The sequence below is a fragment of the Oncorhynchus masou genome, chromosome 29 (assembly GCF_036934945.1).
Source record: "Oncorhynchus masou masou isolate Uvic2021 chromosome 29, UVic_Omas_1.1, whole genome shotgun sequence".
Taxonomy (NCBI): Eukaryota; Metazoa; Chordata; class Actinopteri; order Salmoniformes; family Salmonidae; genus Oncorhynchus; species Oncorhynchus masou.
Window position 1 is genome coordinate 40,431,684 of NC_088240.1, and position 27,809 is coordinate 40,459,492.

A 27,809-nucleotide genomic window follows, 5' to 3' on the forward strand; every position below is an offset into this window, starting at 1 on the left:
AATATATATTTTTGCCAATATACTGTCTCCCATCAAGAGCTTAAAGGAAGAAAGTTTGACATTCTTGTGTAACCCATTTCATAAAAATAGCATGGGCAAGACCTGATAGGACGGCCGGGATTGATTTATTAATCTAATCAGAGAGACGTAGGGGACATGCATTTATCGTGCACTCTGTATCAGCAGAGATAGCACTTGAGGTCATTTGCTGGGAAGAACAGCCAATCACTTGACAAGATCTTCTCTCATTTCCCTTCCCATCTCACTCCATAATCCTTCTGATCAGGGATACTGCATGGGGCCATGCTTCTGGTCACATATTAGGTTGGTTGATTCGGCACCCTATTTCTCACCAATGCTGTTGTCCTCTAGTTGAAATACTATACGACCTTGTTTTATTGTGACTATGTTGATTTCCAAACGCAGCTCAAGGTTGATCAGCAATCCTCTGTCCACGAAAGGCTCATCTAAAATACCTGAGTTATTCCAACACAGCGGGGTCAAATGGACAGAGCCACTGAGGCACACAATAAACTGTCAACATCTTGTGGTGATCAAACGATATTACATCTGTCCAAGATCTGAGATGATTGTCTTCCATACAGTAGATCAGCTTTTCTTTAACCATATATATATATATATATATATATATATATATATATATATATATATATATATATATATAGTGTATAATTATACTAAGGGTTCCCAAAGGGTTGTGGGTCAGAGTTAATACACACTGGCAAACCATTTCACTCATAAGATGCTGTATTGCAAGGCATGAACACCCCTGAATGAGTAACTACACAAATGGAGTTCATACTTTATTATACAGTACTTTCAGTAGGCATCCTTTTCATAAACACAGGAAACAGCGAGTCCTTTATGGATGTTTTCATTGTCTAGAATAGCAGCACAACAGGTCTTGTTGCTAATGCACCAGCTTCTGGTGATTGAACATTGGTTACCACACAATTACTGTGGTTAGCAGAAGGGTTCCTCCTTCTAATCACTGCCTTACTGTCTAAATGGCTATTACCACATAGAAGTCGTTTTTTTGTTTTTTTTGTACAATCACTTCCCTTAAACATGTCAATATCCAGATTGCGCCAGGGATTGCACAACCGCCGTCCACGTCAGTGGCTTCTGCAGCAGTTGCTGCAGATTGTCTAGGGTCTGCGTCCAAAATGGAACCCTTGTTCCCTATATAGTGCACTACTGTTGACCAGAGAGGTGCATCAACAAAAAAAATAGTGCGCCGTCTAGGGAATAGGATGCCATTTGGGTCGCTGTCAAGATCTGTACATTTGAGATGTACTACTACAAGACAGACAGCTCTCCCATGGCAATGGATCAGTCTCCCCAGTCTCCCACACAGTCTTGCCTCAAACCATCTCTAATTAAAGATATGTTTCATTCTGGGGACAGTTGAAGTGCAGGTCCCCACAACAATCAAGGGCAGGCTTACTCCTCTGGACCTCTGATCCTGTGTGAGAAGAAAGGGGCCATCCAGGGTGCTGATTCTCCCCTCCTCTCTCCCCATTATTGGATTCACTTCTCCGGCTGAATAAAATCCCATATATCAAGCGCACTAGCAGGGAGAGAGAGGCTGGCAGACACACGCGATCATGTACATATATTAGACACGAGGAGAGAGGACCAACCCAGTCTAGGACCGTGGCCTTCCTCCCTTGCATTTAACCGTGAGGGTGTTGATGTTGGGAAGGAAACGAATTGAAATCGGGTGAATAGCGGAACACATTTAAGGGGACGGTGAATGTAGTAGTCAAGTGCTGTAGTAGATAATGCACTGCCGTTTCTTCAGGATACTGGATGTGAAACGTCTCTATAATCACGACCGAGGACGCTGGTGTATAATGGCCCATAAATCGTGTGAGTGTTGAGGCTTTTCATAGTAGGCGTGTCGGAATTGCAATCCCTTTTTTGTGTGTGTTACAGTAAGTTCTTGCTGCTACAGGAGACGAACACAGGCGTGAAAGCGTTAAATCCCCGTCTGTCTCCATGGTGAGGGGCACTAATCATGCAGTACCTCTTAGCGCCACAGCGAGCCCAGTCAGATAAGGCTTCCATTACGCTCTTATTTTAGACCATCTCATCCCTGTAATAGACTGGCAGCCCTGTGTGGCTGTCTTATTTATCCCCATGTGTCCTGATTTGTCTGTCTAGGCCCCACAGCAGCCCGCAGGTGTGAGCCTGGCTGATTGATGCTGGCTTAGGGTGCCTGCCTCCCTGCCTGCCTCGGAGTGCCTTGCTGCCTGCCTCGGAGTGCCTTGCTGCCTGCCGCTGTGCAGAGGTGCTGAAGTGTTGTGTAGCCAAACTCAGATTGGGCCCCATGAGGAGTCATTAAATACACTGGAGTGGTTGCCTTGGAGAGGTTTACAAATATTTATTTAAAAAAAAAAACTCCCATTCTCTGATGTGGGTGGGGAAAAGGGAAAAATACAGTGAAGCAATTAAGTTATGCCATTACATGTAATATTATGCAAATATGCTTTGAGACCGTTATCTAGCAATGTAAGGCCTCCATAAACCAAATTAGTGTGAAATCGTTTGTCGTCAAGACCTCAACCTTAGACCGAGTCTTTATTGGAAGCCATTTTCAACTGAGATCCAATCTGATCGCGGCTTGTCGACAACACGCCATTTAAAAGGCCGTTTCAGATTGCGCCGACATATTTACATTTTAGTCATTTATCCACAACGAACTTACAATTAGTGCATTCATCTCAAGATAGCTGGGTGAGACGACCACATATACACAGCCAGAGCAAGAACATTTTCCCTCGATAAAGTAGTTACTATCAAAGTCAGTGCTGGAAGGAAAATACATACATATATATTTTTTATGCAGCGTTTACCGTGAATGTGGTCTCCGCGAAAGCGGGAACATTGCCTTTAAAGGACGCATTGTCGGCAAAGGGCAATCAGATTGAAACCCGGCCCCAGTTTATACTGGACCTTCTCCGTAGGCTAACTCTAGACCTGACCAAGCAACTATAATGAGCATATTATTGAGCCATGGTTAAAGCGCCCACCAGGCTCCTAGTAGATATTAAGTCCCAAATGGCACGCTATTCCCTCTATAGAGCACTACTTCTGACCAGGGAACCTAGAGCCCGATGGGCCCTGGTCAAAAGTAGTGCAGCATATAGAAAACAGGATGCCATATGGGACGCATCCCTAGAGCTAAGGAGGAGACAGGAGACACGGGGGGGGACCCTAAAAGCTTCAACAGAAACGTTTAATCAACAACAGATTTATTCGATTTGTTGTTCACCGTTTCATATCATCCCCCAGTAATCAAACACATGGCAGATTCCATCAAGATAACTTTTTTTCCATTTCTTTTTTTTTTTGGGTGGTTTTTACAAAAATGTACAAACAGGTAACATACATCAGCTTAGACCAATACATGTACAGGGTAACAGTTCAAAATTCAAACACAATCTATAGTACATTCCTATTGTAGTACCATGCATGTCAAGATAAGCTACGGGGTGAAGTTTCCCCTGATCTAGGATCAGCTTCCTCATCCCCAATCCCAACCTTAACTATTCGTGGGGGATATGAGTCTCGGGGCAACTTCACCCTACACCTAAAGATAATCTAGGTGAAACTAAACAATAAATATATATGAACGTAAACAGAGTTCATTTCATTTGAGTCTGAATGCCAAACAAACAATAGGCATAGATATGACAGTGTTCAAGCATTGAGATAGTTTGAATCCATTTTAGTACAGTAATGTCCATTAGGTAGTTTGTGGGTTTTTGCTGATGAACCTCTAAAACACATTGCACATTTCAATAAACCCCTAGAAAGCATTAACAGAGTTCCATTGGTATTTCTGAACAGCGCACGGGCAATGGATTCAATTACATAACCATGCCACGCTCTACATTTCAACGGGGCTTTCAAGTTTCACAGCGTCTTAGAAAAATAATTGGTTCTGTATGTACAGTCACTGTGACGATGAAAACATGATGATGGCGTTATTTATTTACACCACCGGGTGTCAACGGGTCCGGTTTGACAATCCGTTGAAAAACATAGTTGATCCGTTTTCTAAAAATGTTGATCATATCAAGACATTTTTCATGCATCCCAAATGGTACCCTGTTACCTACATAGAGCACTACTTTTAGACCAGAGCCTACTATGAGACCTGCTCAAAAATAGTACAACAGGGTACGATACAGGACGCATCGTTTGACTGACGATCAAAATGGCACAGTAAAGTGGTAAAACACGATGAGTTTTGTTTAGTCTCATTATACTGTTGCCATTGTTCATATTGATCGATTCACTAATGCTGAGATGTTTCGGGGCGCTTTAGACTTCACAATAGCTTAATTAAATAAACAAGAAACTTGATATTCAAAACCGACATTGTAAATGCACTCACAGCCTTTTTATGTCGACAGATCATTTTTGCTTTATGTTGAGATCGGGCAAATGATATGTTATAATGAACCGTGCAAATGATAAGTAAACTATTATAATGAAAGTGATGGACATAATGTATAAAGTAGAATAAGGAATCCTTCAAGTAGACAAACGTATCCAAAATAAACGATACATTCAATAATCCAATGTTTGGGGAGCGGACCGTGCTACAGTGCAGTAGAAACAATTTCAACAAACAACTGCATTCTGTGACAACTACTCCGGTTGACTTTGAGGCAAAGCTTGTCAAGATATTTTCCTTTCTCTACATTCCTTGACCCATTCAATAATTGACTATTTCTCTTAAGGCATACCGTATCAATCCAAGTAACTTTGGCCTCAGATATACAGTTGTTTTGAAACAGTGTTATGACATGACATATCTATTTCCTGTAATACAAAGGGACAGTGCAAACCTTTATGCCATTGAGCATTGAAGAAAAAAGCTGCCGAAATTACATTTGTAATGCAAATTGGATAATGGTAAATTAGATGTGACAGCTATATGCCTCCATGCACGAGTTCTTTATCACCTCTAATGTTTTGCGTTTTGTCAGCCTCTTGATGTGTACCCATCAACAACAGCAACCCTTACCCTTCACCCTCAGAGGTACACGTGGCTCCTACATAGATGTGAATTGGGGGTGTACAATGTCCGAACAGAATCATCTCTTTTCACGGCTACACTTTAAACACACACTTGTGTTCAGAGCCAGAGTACATAGTCTGCGAGACCCCACGGACGTACAAATGGTGTCCCGCTATTGGTGCTGCTGCTGTACAAAAGTCGGGAACCTCCGAACGCTCACACGACCAGGTTTGAGAGCCATCTGACATATACGGTACCGTCAGTGCGATAGTCACTCCGATTCCAGCTTCCTCCATATGTAAAACTGTGAGTCAACGTCACCTCAGACCCGTTCATATGAGTCAACCATACAGATATTGTCTGGCTGAGAGTGTGCACGCCAGCCTCTTGCCAGCCACCGTGTGTAATATTGATTGAATGAGGGGATCGGAATCGCAGATAACGCCCTTACCGAGCCTCCGAAGCCGAGTGGGGGAAAAAAACATGCAAAAAAACACTGCTACCTGCCTGCTTCTTCACCACCTGCGAGTGTTGAAGGAGGCAGGAGCGTATGCATGATAAAAAAATAATAAGGCAAAGGTAGTGGCCAGCGGGAGCGAAGTGGGCGGTGTTTCAAGTGGGGGCAAAACTGGCCAGGGTGGTGGTGAGTGAAGGTGGAGGTCCTGCTCCTCGTCAGATCAGAGCGTCAGTGTCATGTTGCGGAGGAACCACTGCTGGGAGCGGCTGCCTGTGCAGTCTCTCAGGGTGGGCACCATCTTGTCCTCCTCAGTAGGCATGTCCAGACACTGGTTACTGTTGACGTGCAGCAGGGTCAGCCGCTGGGGAGAGAGGAGCAGGCAGACAGAGGCAGAAACACGCACACGCACACACACACACACACCAAGGTGAATGAGCATTACGCACTGAAAACATAGGCTGGGTTCTTGGCCTCTGCTCCACCTTGCAGCCAGAAAGATGGTTACTGGGAAGATTAGAGATATTTCAAAGTTAATGTCCTCCACCCGCTAATACAGATTTTGCAGTATATTTTCCAGCAGGTTGTATGTGGATTACATTTCATTTACAGAAACATCATCATTGGGTATTGAAATTATGCTGATTTATGTTTCACTAAATAAGTCTTTCTAGGCTCTTGAATGAATCTCTGGACTCTTTTATCTCAAGAGGATTCGTTTTGTAGAAATCAATCTTTTGAGTGTCGATAATCTTTTGAGTGTTTCCTCGTGTCGATACCTAAGCCCCAAGACTAATGGCAAGGAGAGGTAACATAAAAGGTCTTAATTAACCAGTTATGGCCACTCGCTCTCTCTTTCTCAGAGGTACTGTACTTTTCCACTTTATACCTCCGTCGCCAGTCACTACTCTGGTCAAAATGTCCATACAGAGCAGAGACGGGGTAGACTCCAATTCCTGCCATTTGGCCATGTTTCACTTCTGAGGAAATAAAATGACACATTTCCAACCGATAGCGTTAGCTGTATTATGTCAGAACAGGTATCCATGCAATGAATCTCCAGCTCAACCCACTTGGGGTTTGAGGCCTGGTCAAACGTAGTGCACTATACATGGACACGGGTGCCATTTGGGACACATCCCTTGTCTGTTAGAGGTAATATGATACAGCTCTGTGTGTGTGTTGGGACACCAGTCATCACCCAGAGCCATTGTAGAAGTACAGTACAAGTACATCATTTTTTACATACAACTGGAGACGAGACACATCGCTCGACCGGCAACATGTCCCGCCTGACTTACTGTACAGTAGAGGAGGAATCAGATGGGCTTGAAAGTTGAAAGTAATCGAGGATGTGGGGTTCAGAGTACAACGTTTTATATAGTCAGGTCCATAATTATTGGCACCCTTGATACAGATGATCAAAAAACACTGTATAAGATGAATAATACAAATACTGGGCTAGATTGTATGCGCCAACAACAACAAAAAATGGGAACATTATTTAATACTAATGCAATTGCTGAGAGAAAGAGATATATTTTAACAAGTGACAATAATACAAAATAAATCTTAAAAGACCCCCCCCCATACACAAGTACTGAGCCTTTATCTAAAATGTTTAATGAGATTGGATTCCTCTATACACAAATCCTTCCAGATCCTTGATATCCTTTGTCTGCTCTTATGGACTGACATCTTCAATTCAAACCACGTGTTCAATGGTGTTCATGTCTGGAGATTGCAAAATGTTAATTTTGCATCAATGAACAATTTCTTTGTGGATTTTGATTAGTGCTTGGGGTTATTGTCTTGCTGGAAGATCCACTTGCGGCCAAATGTCAGCCTCCTGGCAGAGGCAACCAGGTTTTTGGCTAAAATGTCCTGGTACTTCGTAAAGTTCATGATGCCGTTGACCTTAACAAATGGCCCCAGGACAAGTGCACGCAAAACAGCCCCGTAACATCAAAAATCCACCACCATATTTTACCGTAGGTATGAGGTACCTTTCTGCATAAGCTTTCGTTTTTCAACGCCAAACCCACCACTGGTGTGTGTGGCCAAAGAGCTCTAATTTCACGTAACCTGACCATTGCACCAGTTCCAATCCAAGTCCCAATGCCATTTATCAAACTCCAAAGTGTTTAATATCATATTTTTGTGATATTCACGAACTGTATTCGGATGAACTAACAGTCCGCTAAAACAAATGATGCAGGGAGTTGGTTTAGCATTTAAACTTAAACACTGCGTTGGCATCATAGTTTGACAGAATGCTAGAATCCATATTCTCCAGCCTTATTGCTTCTGGGTTAGATGAAATGCAATGAGTTTCCTTCTAGGGAGCTTTTCCGGTCCACTGTGTTCACACCTCTTGCTTTGCTTGCTCTATGGGGTCTAGGCCAGGTAACTGTAAAGGACTGTGTGACAACTTCTGATATTAAAAAGGGCTTTGTGAAATCTTTTGATTGATTAGTTGATCGATTGATTTTCCTGTAGCATAACTGAGAGGCATATGCATTGTTACCCTCAAGTTAAAAGAGAAATCATTAGCAGCCTAATTGGGGATGATTGCAACTAACATTGGCCACTTGATTGTCGCCAGCTGATCTCGCGTTAAACCATCAATAGTCACTAAAATCCCTCGCACAGCTGATTTGAATTGCAACCATCATTCGCCACTGATTTACCACTCAATAGTGTCGATGTCAGCGTTATCTTTTAGTCCTGATTGCAACCAGAGAGAAATACGCACAGTTGTTTACACCGCCCAAAATTGGTCCGCGAAATAACCACAAAGCGAGGAATTTTTGTATGGAGGTCAATGAGCGTCAAATTTGGTCAACAAAAAGTGGAATTGCTCATTTGCTACGTGAGGCTTATTTGATCGAATAGAAGTTTCGTAATGGTTCGGTAAGTAGTTACGAATGCAATGATAAGTGGATAGCATGTGTCATTTCGGCAACTTTGGAAAAAAAAAACTTTATATCGCAGTTGTACTTATCGTTCACTCACGTATCTGCCCTCTCATTGGCTGGAATAGTCCCACCTGATCACACCTCCTCCCGCCTGCCTTCCATCTTTGAGGAAATGCATTTCCATTGTTAGAGCGGTCACTCGACTATCTTGTCAATATAATAGAAAATATTTGTTGCAACCAACATTTAAGACTATTTCACCCTCTGTTGGGTATTATCATCGGAACAATTTGATCTTGCCAGGCGCTATTCAATCTATCGCTGAAGCTTTACAGATTGTGCATTGACTCAGGAACATTGCCTTTAAATTTCAATCACACTTTAACGCTGAACTTCCATGATATGGATTGAATAGAGCCCTAAAGGGAATTTATCCATTTAATAATCATTCTGTAAAACTGAAATAAAGTATTTAATTTCCTTGTTTACCACACAATATTTTCTATGGCAATGTGGCCTACCCTAGAATATATAAAAATATGCCTATCCAATTTATCGGGTACAGGACAGAACAACTTATCAACTCTGGTATGCTCCCATGGTGCTTTTAATCAGATGCACAGGGGGGTTGTGGTCAGGTCAGATCACCTTAAGGGAGAAATAAAAGTTTATGCCCGTATCACTTCGTGTCCTGCCTAGCAGTAAAGAACAATGTTTGTAGAGGTGGGTAGGAGGAGACTCAGCCTATGGTTAAATATGAGTGCTTGTGTAGAGCGTCTGCCAAATGACTTAAATGTAATGTAAATGTAAAATGTTTTTGTCTGAATGCAGCTGTATTGACTCTCTGGGCAGAATAAACTTGGTTAAGCTTTTATAAGGTCCGTTGAGTGTTTTACTTTGAGAATTAGAACCTAACACATTCTTCGTGAGGCATTGGAACATCTCCCTGGTCTTTGTGGTTGACTCTTTGTTTGAAATTCACTGTTTGACCTGAGGGACCTTACAGATTATTGGACTGTATATGTGGGGTACAGAGATGAGGTAGTCATTCATAAATCATGTTAAACAGTATTATTGCACACAGTAAGTCCATGCAACTTATTATGTGACTTGTTAAGCACATTTTTACACCTGTATTTATTTAGGATTGCCATAACAAAGGGGTTGAATACATATTGACTCTAGACATTTCAGCTTTCATTTTTAGTTAATGTAAAAAAATAAAAAAACATTATCAAAAAACATAATTCCACTTTGACATTATGGGGTTTTGATTGTAGGCCAGTGAACCCCAAAAAATCTAAATTGAACCCGTTTAATTCAGGCTGTACAACATAATTTGTAAAAGTCAAGGGGTGTGAATACTTTCTGAGGGCACTTACAGTTGAAGTCGGACGTTTACATACACTTAGGTTGGAGTCATTAAAACTTGTTTTTCAACCACTCCACAAATTTCTTGTTAACAAACTAGTTTTGGCAAGTCGGTTAGGACATCTCTTTGTGCATGACACAAGTAATTTTTCCAACAATTGTTTACAGACAGATTATTTCACTTATAATTCACTGTATCACAATTCCAGTGGGTCAGAAGTTAAATAGAGTTAAGTTGACTGTGCCTTTAAACATCTTGGAAAATTCCAGATAATTATGTCATGGCTTTAGAAGCTTCTGATAGGCGAATTGACATCATTTGACATCATGTTGTGGGGGTACTTTGCTGCAGGTGGGACTGGTGTACTTCACAAAATAGATGGCATCATGAGGAAAGAAAATGATGTGGATATTTTGAAGCAACATCTCAAGATCTGTCAGGAAGTTAAAGCTTGGTCGTAAATGGGTCTTCCAAATTGACAATGACTCCAAGCATACTTACAAAGTTGTGGCAAAATGGCTTAAGGACAACAAAGTCAAGGTATTGGAGTGGCCATCACAAAGCCCTGACCTCAATCCTATAGAAAATTTGTGGGCAGAACTGAAAAAGTGGGTGCGAGCAAGGAGGCCTACAAACCTGACTCAGTTACACCAGCTCTGTCAGGAGGAATGGGCCAAAATTCATCCAACTTATTGTGGGAAGCTTGTGGAAGGCTACCCAAAACGTTTGACCCAAATTAAACAATTTAAAGGCAATGTTACCCAAATACTAATTGAGTGTATGTAAAAGTCTGACCCACTGGGAATGTGATCAAAGAAATAAAAGCTGAAATAAATCATTCTCCCTACTATTATTCTGACATTTCACATTCTTAAAATAAAGTGGTGATCCTAACTGACCTAAGACAGAGATTTTACTAGGATTAAATGTATTTTTACTGAGTTTAAATGTATTTGGCTAAGGTGTATGTAAACTTCCAACTTCAACTGTACATATATACACATACAGTACCAGTCAAAAGTTTGAACACACCTATTTATTCAAGGGTTTTTCTTTATTCTAACTATTTTCAAACGTTGTAGAATAAGTGAATCCATCAAAACTATGAAATAGCACACATGGCATCATGTAGTAACCAAAAAAAGTTTAAAATAAATAAATATATAAACATACATTTGAGATTCTTCAGCCTTGACAGCTTTGCACATTCTTGGCATTCTCTCAACCAGATTCATGAGGTAGTCACCTGGAATGCATTTCAATTAACACGTGTGTCATGTTAAAAGTTAATTTGTGGAATTTCTTTCCTTCTTAATGCGTTTGAGCCAATCAGTTGTGTTGTGACAAGGTAAGGGTGGCAAATAGAGGATAGTATTTTACCAAATATGGCCAATAAGTCCAAGAACAGCACAAACAAAGAGAAACAACAGTTCATCATTACTTTAAGACATGAATGTCAGTCAATCTGGAACATTTCATGAACTTTGAAAGATTCTTCAAGTGCAGTCACAACCATCAAGAGCTATGATGAAACTGGCTTTCATGAGGACCACCACAGGAAAGGAAGACCCAGAGTTACCTTTGCTGAATATGATAAATTCATTAGAGTTGCACAAACTACACCTCAGATTGCAGCCCAAATATATTATTCAAGTAACAGACACATCTCAACATCAACTGTTCAGAGGAGACTGCGTGAATCAGGCCTTCATGGTCGAATTGCTGCAAAGAAACCACTACTAAAGGACACCAATAAGAAGAAGAGACTTTCTTGGGCCAAGAAACACAAGCAATGGATATTAGACCGGTAGAAATCTGTCCTTTGATCTGAAATCTGAGTCCAAATTTGGGATTTTTGGTTCCAACCGCCATGTCTTTGTGAGACGCAGAGTATGTGAACGGATTACCTCCGCATGTATGGTTCCCACCGTGAAGCATGGAACAGGAGGTGTGGGGGTGCTTTGCTGGTGACAGTGTCAGGGATTTAATTACAATTCAAGGCACACTTAACCAGCATGTCTACCACAGCATTCTGCAGCAATACGCCATCCCATCTGTCCCACTAAGCCCAAACCAATCATTTGTTTTTCAACAGGACAATGACCCCAAAAACACATCCAGGCTGTGTAAGGGCTACTTGACCAAGGAGAGTGATGAGATGACTTGGCCTCCACAATCACCCGACCTCAACCCAATTGAGATGGTTTGGGATGAGATGGACTGCAGAGTGAAGGACAATCAGCCAAAGAGTGCTCAGCATATGTGGGAACTCTTTCAAGACTATTGCAAAAACATTCCTCATGAAGCTGGTTGAGAGTATGTCAAGAGTGTGCAAAGCTGTAATCAAGGCAAAGGGTGGCAACCTTGAAGAATGTAAAATACAAAATAGTTTTGCAGTTTTTTTTGGTTACTACATGATTCCATATGTGTTATTTTATAGTTTTGACGTCTTTATTATTATTCTACAATGTAGAAAATAGTAAAAAATAAAGAAAACCCTTGAATGAGTAGGTGTGTCCAAACTTTTGACTGGTACTATATATATATATTATGCCCCTACACACACCTCCCCTGGTAGAAAACATAAAAATGCGCATACATACATAGTTTATTTCCTCATCACACTGGACTCCAAGTGTATCGGCATATCAGTCACTCCAATCTGAATTCCAATCCTCAGATGTCCACAGACCAATCCACAGACCAATCCACAAACCAATCTTTCCCAGTACAGTACACTACCATTTGACTATTTCCTTTTGCAATACATCCTTCTATTTTACTGTGATGTCTTACGAGGGGTTTTGAACGGGTTTCAAAATGATATTTCAACTGTCTATCACACATTTCTGCAATCCAGATTACTTTCATTTACAATGTGCTGAAAGCTGATCTTCAATTACTTTATCATCAGTCAAATCATTGTCGTATGTCACATTCTGCTATTTATCTGTTATATGTTTTGATTTTGTTGTTCCTGATAGGATGGTTTCTTCATTGGGGCGGGAGTAGTGAACGCAGGAAAAATGTCAATTTCCCACGCCTTTACCGCTGTCGAGTATTAAAACGGCTTGACACCGTAACAGCGTCAGATTAGCTGGTTTACTAGTTTTATTCCGCTGCTGTTTCATTGCAACCAGGGTTATTATTTTTGCTCGGAGCACTATGTAATCTCCCTTTAGTAGCGTGTTAAGAAATCCGGCGGTAACCTGCTGGTAACCCGCAGGTGCAATGTCTTTGTTGCAATCAGGCAAGGTGTTAGTCATGACTAAGAACCCACTGAATCAAAAAAAACGTCAAACGGTCCACATACTGTAGCTGAATATATTAACTTTGCAGCAATTATTGTCTTTGACTTTCAGGCAATGATTATTTCCGAAGTTATAGAGGACGTTTCCAGTTCTGTATTCAGCCTTTTATGTTTTGAATGGGAAGGACAGACCCAGATGGTTTGTTTTTGGGTCGTGAGGTTAAAACCTCTAAACTCTACCTGCATACAGAGCACCATCACACACACGGACCATCACACACACACTCTCCACTATCTTTCTCTTTGTTCTCTCTGTGTTTTGTAAAAATGACTTCACTGGAGAGGAGATGGACCGGGCATTACAGTAAAAACACTCGGGCAGGTTGTGGTGCACTTAACAGTCAAAGGTTTACAAAAATATATATTAATAATACAATGTTCTGCTTTTTTTCATGAATAAAACCTATTCATGTATTGATGTTCTCAAAAACCATACTTGTTCAAATACTATTACATTATCAAACCAGAATTGTAATATCTGCCATTATAGTCCTGTACCTGACGGTAAGGTCTGAACCTTCACTACACTAAAGCTTATTTATTAATCATAAGGACATGGCCAGGGCAATGAGAGGTGCTATTTCTGCCATCACTGCAAGATCCCACCATTCCGCAGTGCAGAGAAGAGAGAATGAAGAAAATAGAACAGAGGAAAACCAATCCATATTTAATGAAAATATTAGAAATGTGGGGGATGATTCCTCTGCTCATAATTATTTAATTGCTCCTCAGTGGCAATAAAAAAAAGTCCCATTACAGCTGAGGCAGTCCCAGCGAGTGGCTCATGAGCTCTGTGCCGTGTGTGTGCACAGCTGAGACCTGCTAATTAAATGAAGATGGTTTCTAGGAGTCGGCCCAGGGCGAAGAACATTTATCTGCTATGTCCTTCACAAGGAAGAGTCGACGACCGGACTCGCTGACAGATGCAGGATCTCTTTTAAAATGTGTGTTTGTGTTGACACTAACTACACTTAAAAACAGAGCCTGGCATGTAAAAAAAATCAACACCGTACCAACAGATTTAATGGACATTTGTTTCGTGGCATTTTGCCATTTGAGGGAGCAGGCGACGATCAGATAGGAAATGGTGTGTGTGAATCCCAAATGGCATCTTACTCCCTTTATAGTGCTCTACTTTTGACCAGGGCCTGATAGAGCTTCGGTCAAAAGTAGTGCACTATAAAGGGAATAGGGTGGCATTTGAGGTGGTGGTCGCAATATTGTTTGTTCAGGGAGTGTCTTGCAGTGTTACTCTCAAGGACGGCGAACACCGTTAGGAGCAGAACAGGGAATAAGGCCATCTGACAGCAGGCTGCTCCGCCACCGTCCCTTTTACAAAGAGCAATAACCCTGAACGCAACTCACCCAATTGAATCAGCGGTAGTCTGGAAAGGAAAGCACACTGCCATGAATATGGTCTTTATCAGGCAGACACAGACTGTTTAACAGACAAATAAACTCCAAATGAATTACAGAGCTACTGGACAGAGGTAACCTAGGCTAAAGTTATGGGAATGACAAACAGAAAGACAGTACATATATATTAAAACAGAAGACTGTAGTTACTTGCAGCGAGCGTCCAGGCTAGATTTAGAATATTGATAGGTCAAATGGAAATGAGGAGTGGTGATTGAAATGCAGTCCTCAGACAATGAGAGCATGCTGCAAGCTGAACACAGCTGTTATGGCGTGTGTTCAAAAGGCAGCCCCCACGTTCCCGAGGCCAGCGCCATGAAAGAGGGATCACTTCAAAAGAACTTGTAAACAAAGGCGAGCCCATTTCAATCTGCCCATCAAATAGCTCGGTAATCAGCTACATTTAAAAAAAAAAAACGACCATGTCTCCTCGGCTCTCATTTAATGAGCACCACCGTATGAGAGGCCGCAGCCAGTGATTTTTGTTGTTGTTGTTGTATCAAAATAAAATATGAACGTACTGTAGGAAAATAAATGTCAAATGAGATCTAATTTGGTGCAGAAGAAGGCTGGATAAAGGTCTTTGCAGATAGCGCCATGTATACAGCACCTTGTGTGTCTCTGTGTTCCTGTCATTAAGCATTCATATCAAAAGGTCAGTGGTAAATGCTAGTAAATGCCCTTGAAACTGCTTTGCATGGCACACTTTGACTAACGAACAGAAACGTTCCCGAATCCCAACCGGCTCAAGCTCCAAGAAGAACAAGTCAAGGCTGAGGCAAAGGAAAAGCAAAAACAAACCTTCTGTGAGGTCAAAAGCTGCTTACTAAAGCAACGTGACAGCCTATTCCACCACATAGTCGCACGACTCCAGCTTTATAGACTAGACACTACACACCAGACTAGACGACTACACACTAGCCAACTACACCAGTAATGGCTGGTGAGCAGAGATATAGCAGGACGGGCTAATTTTATTGGCACACTAGACCACACTACGCACTAGACTACTACACACTAAGACCTCCACTAGGTCTGGTAGTACAATACTGACCTGCGGTGACCCATGCAGGAAGACAGCCCCTACAGAAAGTAATCAGTGGGGCTGTAGTACAGCTTCCTAAACACCTCCAGCCGGGTGAAGTTCCTCAGGACCCAGGCTTGCAAGGGGCTACTATTACAGTACTCCACCGTGGGGCCCCAAGTGCCGTCCTCCAGCCTGCTGATGGTCAGACACGACTGGGTGATGATGTGGAGGAACGTGTGCTTCTGCGGATGGACATCCGGATGGAGGATGGACATGTCATGGACAGACAAGAGGAGATGGGAGTAAGTGAGAATCTCTAGGACAGAGCCAGTACTCAGGCCAGGCAGGACCAACAAGATCGTCGACAGTACTGTATACTTCCATTTCCAAAATAAATATTCCACACAACCAATCTAACAGAGGACGAAGGTTACAGTTGGACCATGTTGGAGTGTCGCTCAGAACGGAACCAACTTTGCGTACAATCAGACAATCTTCAACCAGATTCCCTAGTTTGATAGACATTTTCAAAACTTGTGGTGTGGTGGGACCGATATTCCACAGTTCTAAAAGATGAGCAGGGAGGGATTGAGAATAGAGGTGAGTAGAGAGATGGCTCTGACCAGTGCTTGAATTGGTCCGGTACACACTGTTACTAAGTACCGTCACATCAAATGTTCTACTGCTTTGAGTACAGGCTTTAAAATATCGCAGCATTTCTGCACCTTAATATAAACGAGTACCCAAAGTGAGTACCGATCAGCCGTATCGCCTATCACACCGTTTCTAAACAATAATCAGGACATTGAGACCCCACCGCCGTATATGTCAGGGACATTTCTTAATGCATGAATTATTCATGTTTCATAATATATATATGTATGTATGTATGTATGTATGTATGTATGTATGTATGTATGTGTGTGTGTGTGTGTGTGTGTGTGTGTGTGTATGTACATGTGTATATATGTGTGTAAAGTAAAAAAGCGAAAATAGCTGGATCTAGGGTTGGACAGGAATAGATGGGGGGCTTTTCAAAGTCGACAGTGACATGAGAAATCTTAATCACTGACAGGTGACACCGTACTCAAGCAGACAGAACATAGGAATGTGTCCGTCCCAGTGGAAGAAATATATTGACGATAATTGTTCATATTAAGGTTACCGCTGTGTCCTACGGTTTCCCTTTAGGAATTCAAAATGCCCTATTGTTGGTGCAGTGATAATACGCTGTGCCTGTTTCAAAGTCTGCTGCGCATCAAAAATAGCACTAGAATTAGCATAGATGATTTGCATGCTAGATATATTATGGAGATATATAGGACTGTATTATTCAGCCCTGGACCATTGAAATGAAAACCAATCTGTTGGAATATCATGAGCCATTCAGTAGTGTCTAACATTACTGTGATATTGTTGCAAAATTCCAGTAACTTTCCCCAAAATTCCCAAGAATTCCAGGAATCTTCCACCCAGGATTTCTGGAAAGCCACGGAATTTTGGGAAAGTTAATGGAATTTTGCAACTATGCCCGAGTCAACGAAGTGCAGTGTGGGACTCACATTCCATTAGGTGCGTAACTGGAGAGTGGAGTCTGATCAGTCCCCTGGTCTGGCTAACAGGTCACATTCCCCAGAGCATTAACACGAACACTCCTACTGACTACTGACACAACGTCACACAGGACTTCACGGACTATAGAGAGATAAACACTGGCCTTACAACCACTAAGCACAAGGTACTACTACCTACCAAATACATGACTTATACACACTTGTCTACATCAAATAGATGACAACATTCACGAGAACCAGGTCAGCAAGCTTACCTCGAAATCATATTCCCACTTGCCAACATACTACATGAGAGGAGAACATTTTTTAATAAATGGGGAACATTATGGACTGCAATGTGCACAGGGCAACAGAATGAAGGTGATTGTCCAGGAGTTGAACAGAAGCCCAACTCCTGACATGTAGCACCATCTGGTGGCTCAAAACAATCATAACATTTGTTTTTTTTACAAAATCCTTTTTCTGGTGTATTAGTACAGGTGTGTCATTATACATATGACATCTCTTCCAATGTAATAGTAGTGAATAAATTACTCCGGACAATCAGTGCGTGGCAAAAGCATCACAATCCCAGTTTTACAACCCTCCCGTCACGACTCACGCAGCATTATACAGGGGGAGTCTTGGTCTTACCTCTGCGTCATATGCAAACATCTGATTCCCCTTCATTTGATGACACTTCAGCATGACCACAGGGCCATGGGGGCGAGACACGTCCAGACACAGGTCATCTGTCCGGATCTCCTTATCAGCCGTGTACGAGAACACCTGGCAGAGAAAACGAGACGGTCATACACCTAGTAGTATCTCTCCGAAGCACTGTTCGCACCGGATTAGTATTACTATAGAACGGCGGTTATGTAATTATTACCTCAGCATGTCATGTGGGTGATTTCTTTTTTTCCTCGTTCACAATTGACCGTTATGACGGAAGCCTGGAGGCTCTTCTAGGCGTGGAGATTTTTCAAATGTCTAGGGATAACCTAATATTGGCCCGAAAGGCCTTCAGCTTGGAAAACATCTAAATAATAATGCATATCAAGAAGAACCACGAACTGTAACCTATGCAGACATTTGATTTACCTGACGGATCGTCCGCTTCGTCTTTTAAAAGAGAGGCATCGCACTAGGAAAGTTGATGTGGCAAAACAGATCATTCGCCTGTAGGCTACGTGCAAAGCACTTTGTTTTAAACATCAATTTGTTCCCCATGTTCTTAACCAAACTGGGATGCGGCACCTGTTAAAACTCTGTAATATCCCTCAAAACACAGGGATGACGATTTGCACGGGATAAGTATTATCAGAGAACCTGGGAGTTTGGGATAATAACCTTCCTGCCAATAAGAAATGACTGACTTGGCCGATTTCGAAGGGACAAATTCTGGTAACTTCCCACAATTCTGAGATTTTTCTGGCTAATTCCCTCCGGATTCAGTGAATCTTCCAATTGGGATGTCTGGAAAACCTAGGAATTTAGATCCATAGCTCTCTCTCTTCTGGGAAAGGTCCATAGCTCTCGCTCTTCTTTCTGCAGCCTCCTTACCTGATTCCCACCCATGCCATGGCAGTTGAAGAAGCCAACCTTCTCGTTCTCCTTTCTGCCCATGTTGTCCACACACTGGTTTGTTTCAACATTTCTGATCTAGGGGCAGAAAGGAGTATAAAAACATTGGATTCATAATTACCATCCTTCCATCCACCCTGGCATATTTACAGCTAACAAAAGCCACCGTTTAGAACGGAAGAAGAAATGGCATGTCCTCTCATCAAACACTGGCACTTCATTTCCAGGTGTCAACATTAAAAGCACCTGTGTCTTTTTCTCTGTGGCCCCGATGTCATAATCTAATTAAATATTTACTGTTCAATAAAACAAGCAATCTAAACTCATTGCCTATATTTCACCAGTGATGTAAGTCATAATTAAGGACCTTGCTTAGCATCGCAAATGGCTACATAAATCAGATCTGTGGTGATCTAAGTATTCCCACAAATCCACACCCCAAATTATTATTTAATGAGCCATCTAATATCTAAGTAATATACTCCTAGAGCCTAGGCTATACGCTAGGTGTTGTATAACCTGCTTACTATGCAGGAATGGTATTGTTCCTAATTAAATGATATAAAAGCTAATGACTGGGGGTGTTAAAAGTGGGATGTGTGCTATGGAGTAAGTCAATCAAGGAGCAGATGGCGGGAGGGTAGGAGGGGAAGGGAAGGGAAGACTCAGGCTGCTGCTAATGCTGTTCCGTGGCAATAGACAGCTTTCACTGCAGTACATTGGATGCAGGCTGTAAAATCCTCAAGCCTCAGCAGAATTCAACTTGGGGATTACAACCTCAGCTCTCCAAACTCCCAACCGGTCACATTATTTGACATGCTCTATCAATCGTGGCCTTTCTTTTTATTGGCTTACTGTATGTTATCAAGACCATTCCCCTCTTTGCCTGGTGCTAACCTGTTGGCTAGAATGTTGTTCGCCAACTCTATCCTGTACTTGGGGTTGAAACCACAACTAAACAAACGCATTAGGTTATTTATCGTCCAGTTTCAATGTTTGGAACATCCAGGTCTTCTGACTCACTTTAAAGAGTAGTAGGACTACAGTCTTACGATAGCAAACGGATGACCTGCACTGCAAATTACACCCTATTCCCTATGGCCCCATGGTAAAGTAGTACACTGTGTAGGGAATAGGGTGCCATTAGGGATTTCTCCAGGGTCATGAGAGGTGTATTGTGTTGCAGTATCTGAAAGACTTCATACTTCACCAAGTGAGTAGTATCTCCGGGGGATCTGAGAGTCGGGGTAGATGTTCTCCAGGTACCAGGAGAAGGGTTTGCACTGCAGAGCTTCACGCAGGGCCTTGCGAGAGGACACGTCTCCATAGTCTACCCGGGCCACACCTGCAACACAAACCAAGACCACGGAGCCATGTGTATCGAGCATGTCAGACTGGTAGTGCTGATCTAGGACCAGTTTAGACTTTTAGATTAGAATTAATGGACAGAGGGGACCTGATCTGTGCTAACATCGGTTTTATTTTCAGCATAACCATTGTTGAGAGAAGAGCCCGCATTCAATTAAAAAAAAATCCTAAATGTTATTTTGGGTAAAAAAAAACAACACTCCAGGCCACACTTGAACATCTAAAAATACACTGAACAAAAATATAAATGCAACATGTAAAGTGTAAAGTCCCATGTTTCATGAGGTGAAATAAAAGATCCCAGAAATGATCCATATGCACAAAAAGCTTATTTCTCTCAAATCTTGTGCACAGGTGTGGACAGGTGTGGCATTTGAAGAAGACGATTAAACAGCATGATCATTACACAGGTGCACCTTGTGCTGGGGTCAATAAGAGGCCACTGTACAGTTTTTTTTTGTCACACAACACAATGCCACAGATGTCTCAAGTTTTTGCAATTGGCATGCTGACTGCAGGAGTGTCCACCAGAGCTGTTGCCAGAGAATTTAATGTTAATTTCTCTACCATAAGCCGCCTCCAATGTCGTTTTACAGAATTTGGCAGTATGTCCAACCGGCCTCACAACCGCACACCACGTGTAACCACGCCAGCCCAGGATCTCCACATCTGGCTTCTTCACCTGCGGGATCATCTGAGACCAGCCACCCAGACAGCTGATGAAACTGAGAAGTAATAAAGCCCTTTCATGGGGAAAACATCAGTCTGATTGGCCGGGCCTGGCTCCCCAGTGGGTGGGCCTATGCCCTCCCAGGCCCACCCATAGCTGCGAACCTGCCCAGTTATGTGAAATCCATAGATTAGGACCTCATTTATTTATTTAAATTGACCGATTTTCCTTATACGAACTGTAACTCAGTAAAATTGCATTTTGCATTTATTTTTCTTGTTCAAAATATATACCTATATACCTATATATTTATTTTCAAACAACTGTCCTTTTTCTGTCCCAAAAGCACAAAAAAACGTTTGCCCACTCCTGATAAAGGGAATAGAGTGCCATTTGGGATATGCACTAACAGTGGAGCTGCCCTGACCTGATCATCCCCTGTTATATCCTGGAAGAGCAGACACTCAATGCCGACCGGATCCTGCGAGTATGCTATTTCAGGAATCACTTAGGGTACTGAGCCCCCATTGACTCCTCAGAAGACAGACTAAAGAGCATTCTGGAAAGATGGAAAGGGTGCCTTTCAAGCAAAATGTAACTAGATATTGGCAAGGTACTGCATAAATCTCATCTCATAACTTGGCTCCAACATTACTTGGATACTCAGCTGCCAATCTCTTGCCAATCGTATTGCATCGCTAGGCTGTGGGGACAACATTGTCTGAGCTTCCCATGAGATCATAAACAGCAACAGTCTCCCTTGAATAGGTGAACGCAATTTCCCGGAAATCTCCAGTCGAACATCTTGAAGGATACTTAGTATAGCACTATTCCAATGAATAAAACATCAAAGTGTGGAGACATGCAGTTGAACATAACGCAATGATCCTGCCTTGTTTGGCACGTCAAGAGCAGCGTAGGAACTCACCGGAAGACGAATGAATGCAAAGAACAGTAGAACAAAGACATATTGTACTTGAGACTCAATGAGACCAGGAGGAGAAGCAACGTGAGCCAGAGTAGGAAGGTCAAATATAGCAAGATACAGTACTGGAAGCGACAATCTATCCCGCAATATGAAAGCTGATCTACCCCCCCCCCCTAAAATAAAAAACATGTATGAAATACAAACAAAAATATAAAATGAATATACATAATTTTTGTTTAACAAGATATGGTACAGGTTGCTTCCCTTTCCAACCATTTTGCTACATATCCTCTAGTTACAGAGCTCAAGGCATTCAGTACAGTACAAAGGAGAAATGACCCTGGCCTGAAAAACATACAGTAATGAGGAATTGGCTGTGAAAAAAAATATATATATATACACTCCTCTAAGACAAGCGAAAGGTGTTATGGTGCCTGACATGCATAGTATTGGTATAGGAGGCTACACTAACCAATAATATCCAAATACTATGTATTCTATGCATGTAAGCAGAATAATAACAGTCACGAGGTGAATGCAAAACGACAGGAGATGCCTATTTTCAGAACCCACCTACATGCCACTGTGGCGGGTGGCGCGTGCATTGATGTGGCCCGGAAGGAGGATGTTGTTATGATTCTGAAGGGTCAAATAGCTCGCAACAATGATACGAAGCTGCCATATGGGGAATTGTAGTGGGCTCGTTCCAGCTCGTTGTATATTGTTATTGATACCTTGTTTTGACTGATGTCATGTTTATGCTAATATGGCTCAAAATCTCTAGCTAGCTAACCAACAACTGTGACAATGCATATGAGACAACAATCGCTCACTGTGCACCTGTATTTATGTTTTCAATAAACATTTAGAGACAAAATATATCCCAGCTATAACATTTGGTTCCTTGGAAGTTGTGGGAACGTACTGTACGTTTTAGTTTCCCATTGGTTCTGGGAACTAAGACATGCGTTTCCTGACGAGCAAAACTGAACGTTTTTGAATTGTTCTGAGAACAGAAGTGAACATTTCATCTACTCTGGGAATGATGAATTTTTAGATTGCTGGGAGGATCCATTTTTTTTTTTACTATGGTTCCCTGAAAGTTTTCCTGTGAGGTTTAATTAACATTATAAGACGGGATATTAAAGGTTATTTGAAGGTATTTAAATAACGTTCTGAGAACATGTTTCAATAAGACTTATAATAACACCACGAGCTTATAAGTTAACTGTGAACTCCAAGCACAGACAGGACACATGGAAATTCATTGGCTTTAGGCATTAATAATCATCATAACACATTTCTCTTTTATTGTGACATGCCTTCATTGAACTGGGCATCCTGCACAACTCCCAGAACGTTGTGGGAAGGTTATATGCAAAACAACCATAGGACAAGCACGCTCTCACCAAGCTCTAAGATACATATGGTTCTCAGAACGTTATGTGCTAGCTGGGAGTTTTCATGTCAACAATCTTAGCCAACCCAGTCTGTTTTGCCCCTTCGTTGCTGACGCATCGGTTTCGTTGCTAAAAAAAACAAACAGTCTATACCCAACATGATGGCAAGAGGCTGATTTCACACTTAAAGTACATGCTCGGAGCGCAGCGATTTACCAGACCATATGCATTGCCACTCCATCAGACTTGGGTTTAACTACTATTTGAAATATATTACATCGCTTTAGTTTGCTTTAGTCAGCCAAGAGTGCCAGGTGGGCGGGGTTTTACATTTTCCAATAATTCTATTGGTTCCATTGCGCCAGGAAACTCCCCACATCAAATGGGTATTTGAACCCAGGTTTGCATTCCCACTCCATATGCATTCCCACCCGATGACAGACAACAGGTTCAAACGGAAGCGTGGTAGCGTACCTGGTGATATGATGTAGAAGAAGTCTTTGAAGCCGTCCATCCACACCTCGGCCAATCGCCTGTTGTTCTTGTTGATGACTTGGCCAGTGCCCCCAGGGAAGCTGTATGGGGTGGCCTTCCGGAACACATGACCCACGTGGGAACATGTTATAATCTCCAGCGAGCCGCCACACTGCCAGATCTGCACATACAAGTGGTCACACACACACATGTGGTCACACAGACACACCCACACAATCATTGTCATAATAACCCGGCAGAGCCATCTATTCTTAACCACTCACTCTGAAAGACATCTCCAAGTTCTCTCCGCCCCAAATGTCCATCCCTGGATCGTACGTGCCAATTTCATCAAAATATGTCCGGTCAATAGAGAATAACCCTCCAGCCATAGTAGGGGTTCTACAAGAGAAAAACAATGAGAGTGGATAAAGGAACACATTTTACAAGAGACACCTATCTTACAAAGTGAGAAACGGATCCGCTTACAAATAATCAATAACATACAGTAATATTGCTGAACAATATTGCTCGATGGACAGGATGCCCAGCTGGTCACGGGGGCACCTCAGCCACTCTCAAGGTACTAAACGATATCATAACCACCATCAATAAAAAGACAGTACTGTGCAGCCGTCTTCATCAACCTGGCCAAGGCTTTCGACTCTGTCAATCACCATATTCTTATCGGTAGACTCAACAGCATTGGTTTCTCAAATGACTGCCTCGCCTGGTTCACCAACTACTTCTCAGATAGAGTTCAGTGTGTCAAATTTGAGGGCCCGTGATCCGGACCTCCGGCAGTCTCTATGGGGGTACCACAGGGTTCAATTCTCGGGCAAACTCTTTTCTCTGTATATATCAACAATGTCGCTCTTGCTGTGGGTGATTCCTTGATCCACCTCTACGCAGACGGCACCATTCTGTATACATCTGGCCCTTCTTTGGACACTGTGTTAACAAACCTCCAAACGAGCTTCAATGCCATACAACACTCCTTCTGTGGCCTCCAACTGCTTTTAAACGCTCGTAAAATGAAATGCATGCTTTTCAACAGATCGCTGCCAGCACAATTACTTTGGATGGTTCTGACTTAGAATATGTGGACAACTACAAATACCTAGGTGTCTGCTAGACTGTAAACTCTCCTTCCAGACTCACATTAAGCATCTCTAATCCAAAATTAAATCTAGAATTTGCTTCCTATTTCGCAACAAAGCATCCTTCACTCACGCTGCCAAACATACCCTCGTAAAACTGACCATCCTACCAATCCTCGACTTTGGCGATGCCATTTACAAAATAGCCTCCCACACTCTACTCAGCAAACTGGATGCAGTCTATCACAGAACCATCTGTTTTGTCACCAAAGCCCCATATACCATCCACCACTGCGACCTGTATGCTCTTGTCGGCTGGCCCTCGCTACATATTCGTCGCCAGACCCACTGGTTCCAGGTCATCTATAAGTCTTTGCTAGCTAAAGCTTCGCCTTATCTCAGCTCACTGGTCACCATAACACCACCCACCCGTAGCACGCGCTCCAGCAGGTATATCTCACTGGTCATCCCCAAAGCCAACACCTCGTTTGGCCGCCTTTCCCTCCAGTTCTCTGCTGCCAATGACTGGAATGAATTGCAAAAATCGCTGAAGTTGGAGGCGTATATCTCCCTCACTAACTTTAAGCATCAGCTATCAGAGCAGCTTAACGATCGCTGCAGCTGTACACAGCCCATCTGTAAATAGCCCATCCAACTACCTACCTCATCCCCATATTGTTTTTATTAACCTTTTCTGCTCTTTTGCACACCAGTATTTCTACTTGCAAATCATCATCTGCTCATCTGTCACTCCAGTGTTAATTTGCTAAATTGTAATTACTTCGCTGCTATGGCCTATTTATTGCCTTACCTCCTTACGCCGTTTGCACACACTGTATATAGACTTGTTCTATTGTGTTATTGACTGTATGTGTGTTTATTCCATGTGTAACTCTGTGTTCTTGTTTGTGTCGCACTTCTTTGCTTTATCTTGGTCAGGTCGCAGTTGTAAATGAGAACTTGTTCTCAACTGGCCTACCTGGTTAAATAAAGGCGAAACAAAAAAAATAAAAAATAAAATGTCTGGGGGCTTTGGAAATAAGACAGCAAGACATGATTAATTGCCTAGCTCTTCATCAAACAAATGGGCACTTTGGACACTACCATTTCACACACAAAAAAACCTGACCTAGACTGACAATCTCAATGCAAAATGACTATTTCATTGTTTGATCCGCTCTCTGCCGTTTTCATTCTGCTAAAAAGAAGCAAACAGACACCGCTAGGGGCTTGGAGATGACAATCTTCTTTTAAGACAATGAAAATTTAGAAGATTTATGAAGCATTGAGGGACACCATCATAATACCATGTTGTTGCTCTGTCCAATAAAATATAATTGATGGAGAGGTGTGCCAATATTTTTGCAGCACCAGCTCCACTGATCTATTTTTCTTGTATTCCAAAATGAAACTAGCTACACCGTGAAACTACAACTCTTGTATCAAATAACAACAACAAAAAAAACATATTAAAAAAAAAACATTGGCCTCACAGCTAAATCAGTATTTCACAGCAATGCAATCTATCTCCAAATGATGCAGCTCTGACAGCTATCGGAGAAGACGGCTTCTAAAGAAATCCACACCAATGATGTCAGCTCTGCGACTTCCCAGCACTACAAACAACCTACTCTCACCTGAAATGATAACGCTAGAGAGCAAATATTTGTTGTCTTTACGAGTCTTTTCAGTAAACTGGTCATTAATGTCACTGTCCTCCACTACATTTTTTTTATTGTTCCCCTCTAATCAGGGACTGATTTAGGCCTGTGACACCAGGTGCGTGCAATTAGTTGTCAAGTAGACCTGTAGGGTCCGGACCTCATAGGGTAAGAGTCGAGCACCCCTGCTTTATTAGTGCCCTACCTTTACAAAAGTAGGGCACTTCAAAGGGAATAGGGTGCCAAATAAACTCATTTCAACTCGGGCAACAGATAAAGGCATATATAGTATGTGTCCTGTGTGTACCTGAGTGGTAATGTCCTGTCCCCTTTGCGCCTGTCCATTTCTCTCTGAGGCACAGGGTACCAACGGAAATTCAGCTTCCAGTTGAATCCTCCGTAGGTCATGTCTGAGCCTGCCATGTATTCAAACGTCTCGTCGCTGATCACATCGATTATAGGACATACCACAGATCTCCTAAACAACCACGAAGAGAAAGATAAGCCATTCACTTGACAAGAAATACATTGACAGTCTAAACAACCACGGAGAAATCGAAAGCGTTCATTTGACAGGAAATAGTGAAAGAAAGCCCTAGAGAAATTACATGTGGAATCAACTTCAGAAAATGACTTTGTAGGACTGTGCAGTCTCTTCAATTTATTCACTTTCTTTCCTTAAACCCCAAAACTTTGTGTCATTTCCATTAACAATATTCCACGCCTGGTTATATTAAACTGCTTGGCTGGCAGAGCCAACAGCATTAATTCATCCACAAAATAAATAATAAATGAATAAATAATTTACAAAGCTAATGGTGCTATAACTGTTCATTCTTCAGGTGAGCGCCGAGACAAATAGCTAACTGCTGACCATACATTTCTACAGCGGTGGCATTATCCCCAGCTTCATTATTGGTTTATTTCAATATTAGTAAATCATCGGCTGGTCCATACTCATTATAAACATATCCATTAGGAGAACAACACTGACCGGAGGTAACATATGGCTTCAGTGGGAAGCTACTTACAGTCAAAGGAAATGGAATATATGCATGTTGATTATGTTGACAATGACAATACAGTATGGATGTGTGGCCTCAGACGGTTTGCTTCAGTTGGAGTTTTATAGTAAAGCTGAAGGTAACCTTTAAGGCTTGCGTCTCAAATGGCACCCTATTCCCTAGTGCACTACTTTCGACCCGGGCCCATAGGGCTTTGGTCAAAACTAGTGTACTACGTAGGGAAATAGGGTGCCACTTGGGACTCACACAACCTCTAGGTGCTGCAGGGAATTCATTCAACGCTTCCCCTTCACTCAGCATCCACTTCACTTCCTGGTCTAAATCTAATCAGTGCTTGTGCACTTTTATGCTCCGGCACCTACTTTTACACGTCAATAAACGTGCAGGGTCGTAAAAGTGTAATGGCTCCATAATATAATCTCCTCGGTAATACTAAACTAATATCTGCCTGGCACCTGAGGCAAAATGGGTAGATGTCTGACACCAGATA

General features: G+C 42.1%; 1 protein-coding gene across 2 annotated transcripts in view; it reads right to left on the bottom strand.

Moving 5' to 3' along the window:
* Nucleotides 1–2,391: 2,391 nt before the first annotated feature.
* LOC135519647 (polypeptide N-acetylgalactosaminyltransferase 13-like) overlaps nt 2,392–27,809 on the bottom strand; it is a 50,279-nt gene continuing 24,861 nt past the window's right edge. The window contains exons 6-12 of one of the 2 annotated variants that reach the window (XM_064944889.1): nt 26,602–26,772; nt 23,818–23,935; nt 23,534–23,714; nt 19,899–20,038; nt 18,673–18,771; nt 17,761–17,895; nt 2,392–5,874 (exon numbers count right to left, since the gene is read on the bottom strand). In XM_064944889.1, coding sequence (XP_064800961.1) covers nt 5,734–5,874; nt 17,761–17,895; nt 18,673–18,771; nt 19,899–20,038; nt 23,534–23,714; nt 23,818–23,935; nt 26,602–26,772 — 985 coding nt within the window. In that variant the 3' untranslated portion in view covers nt 2,392–5,733. Of the gene's footprint in view, nt 5,875–15,586; nt 15,796–17,760; nt 17,896–18,672; nt 18,772–19,898; nt 20,039–23,533; nt 23,715–23,817; nt 23,936–26,601; nt 26,773–27,809 lie in introns of those variants that run through there. The other variant, XM_064944888.1, reaches the window with a different exon arrangement.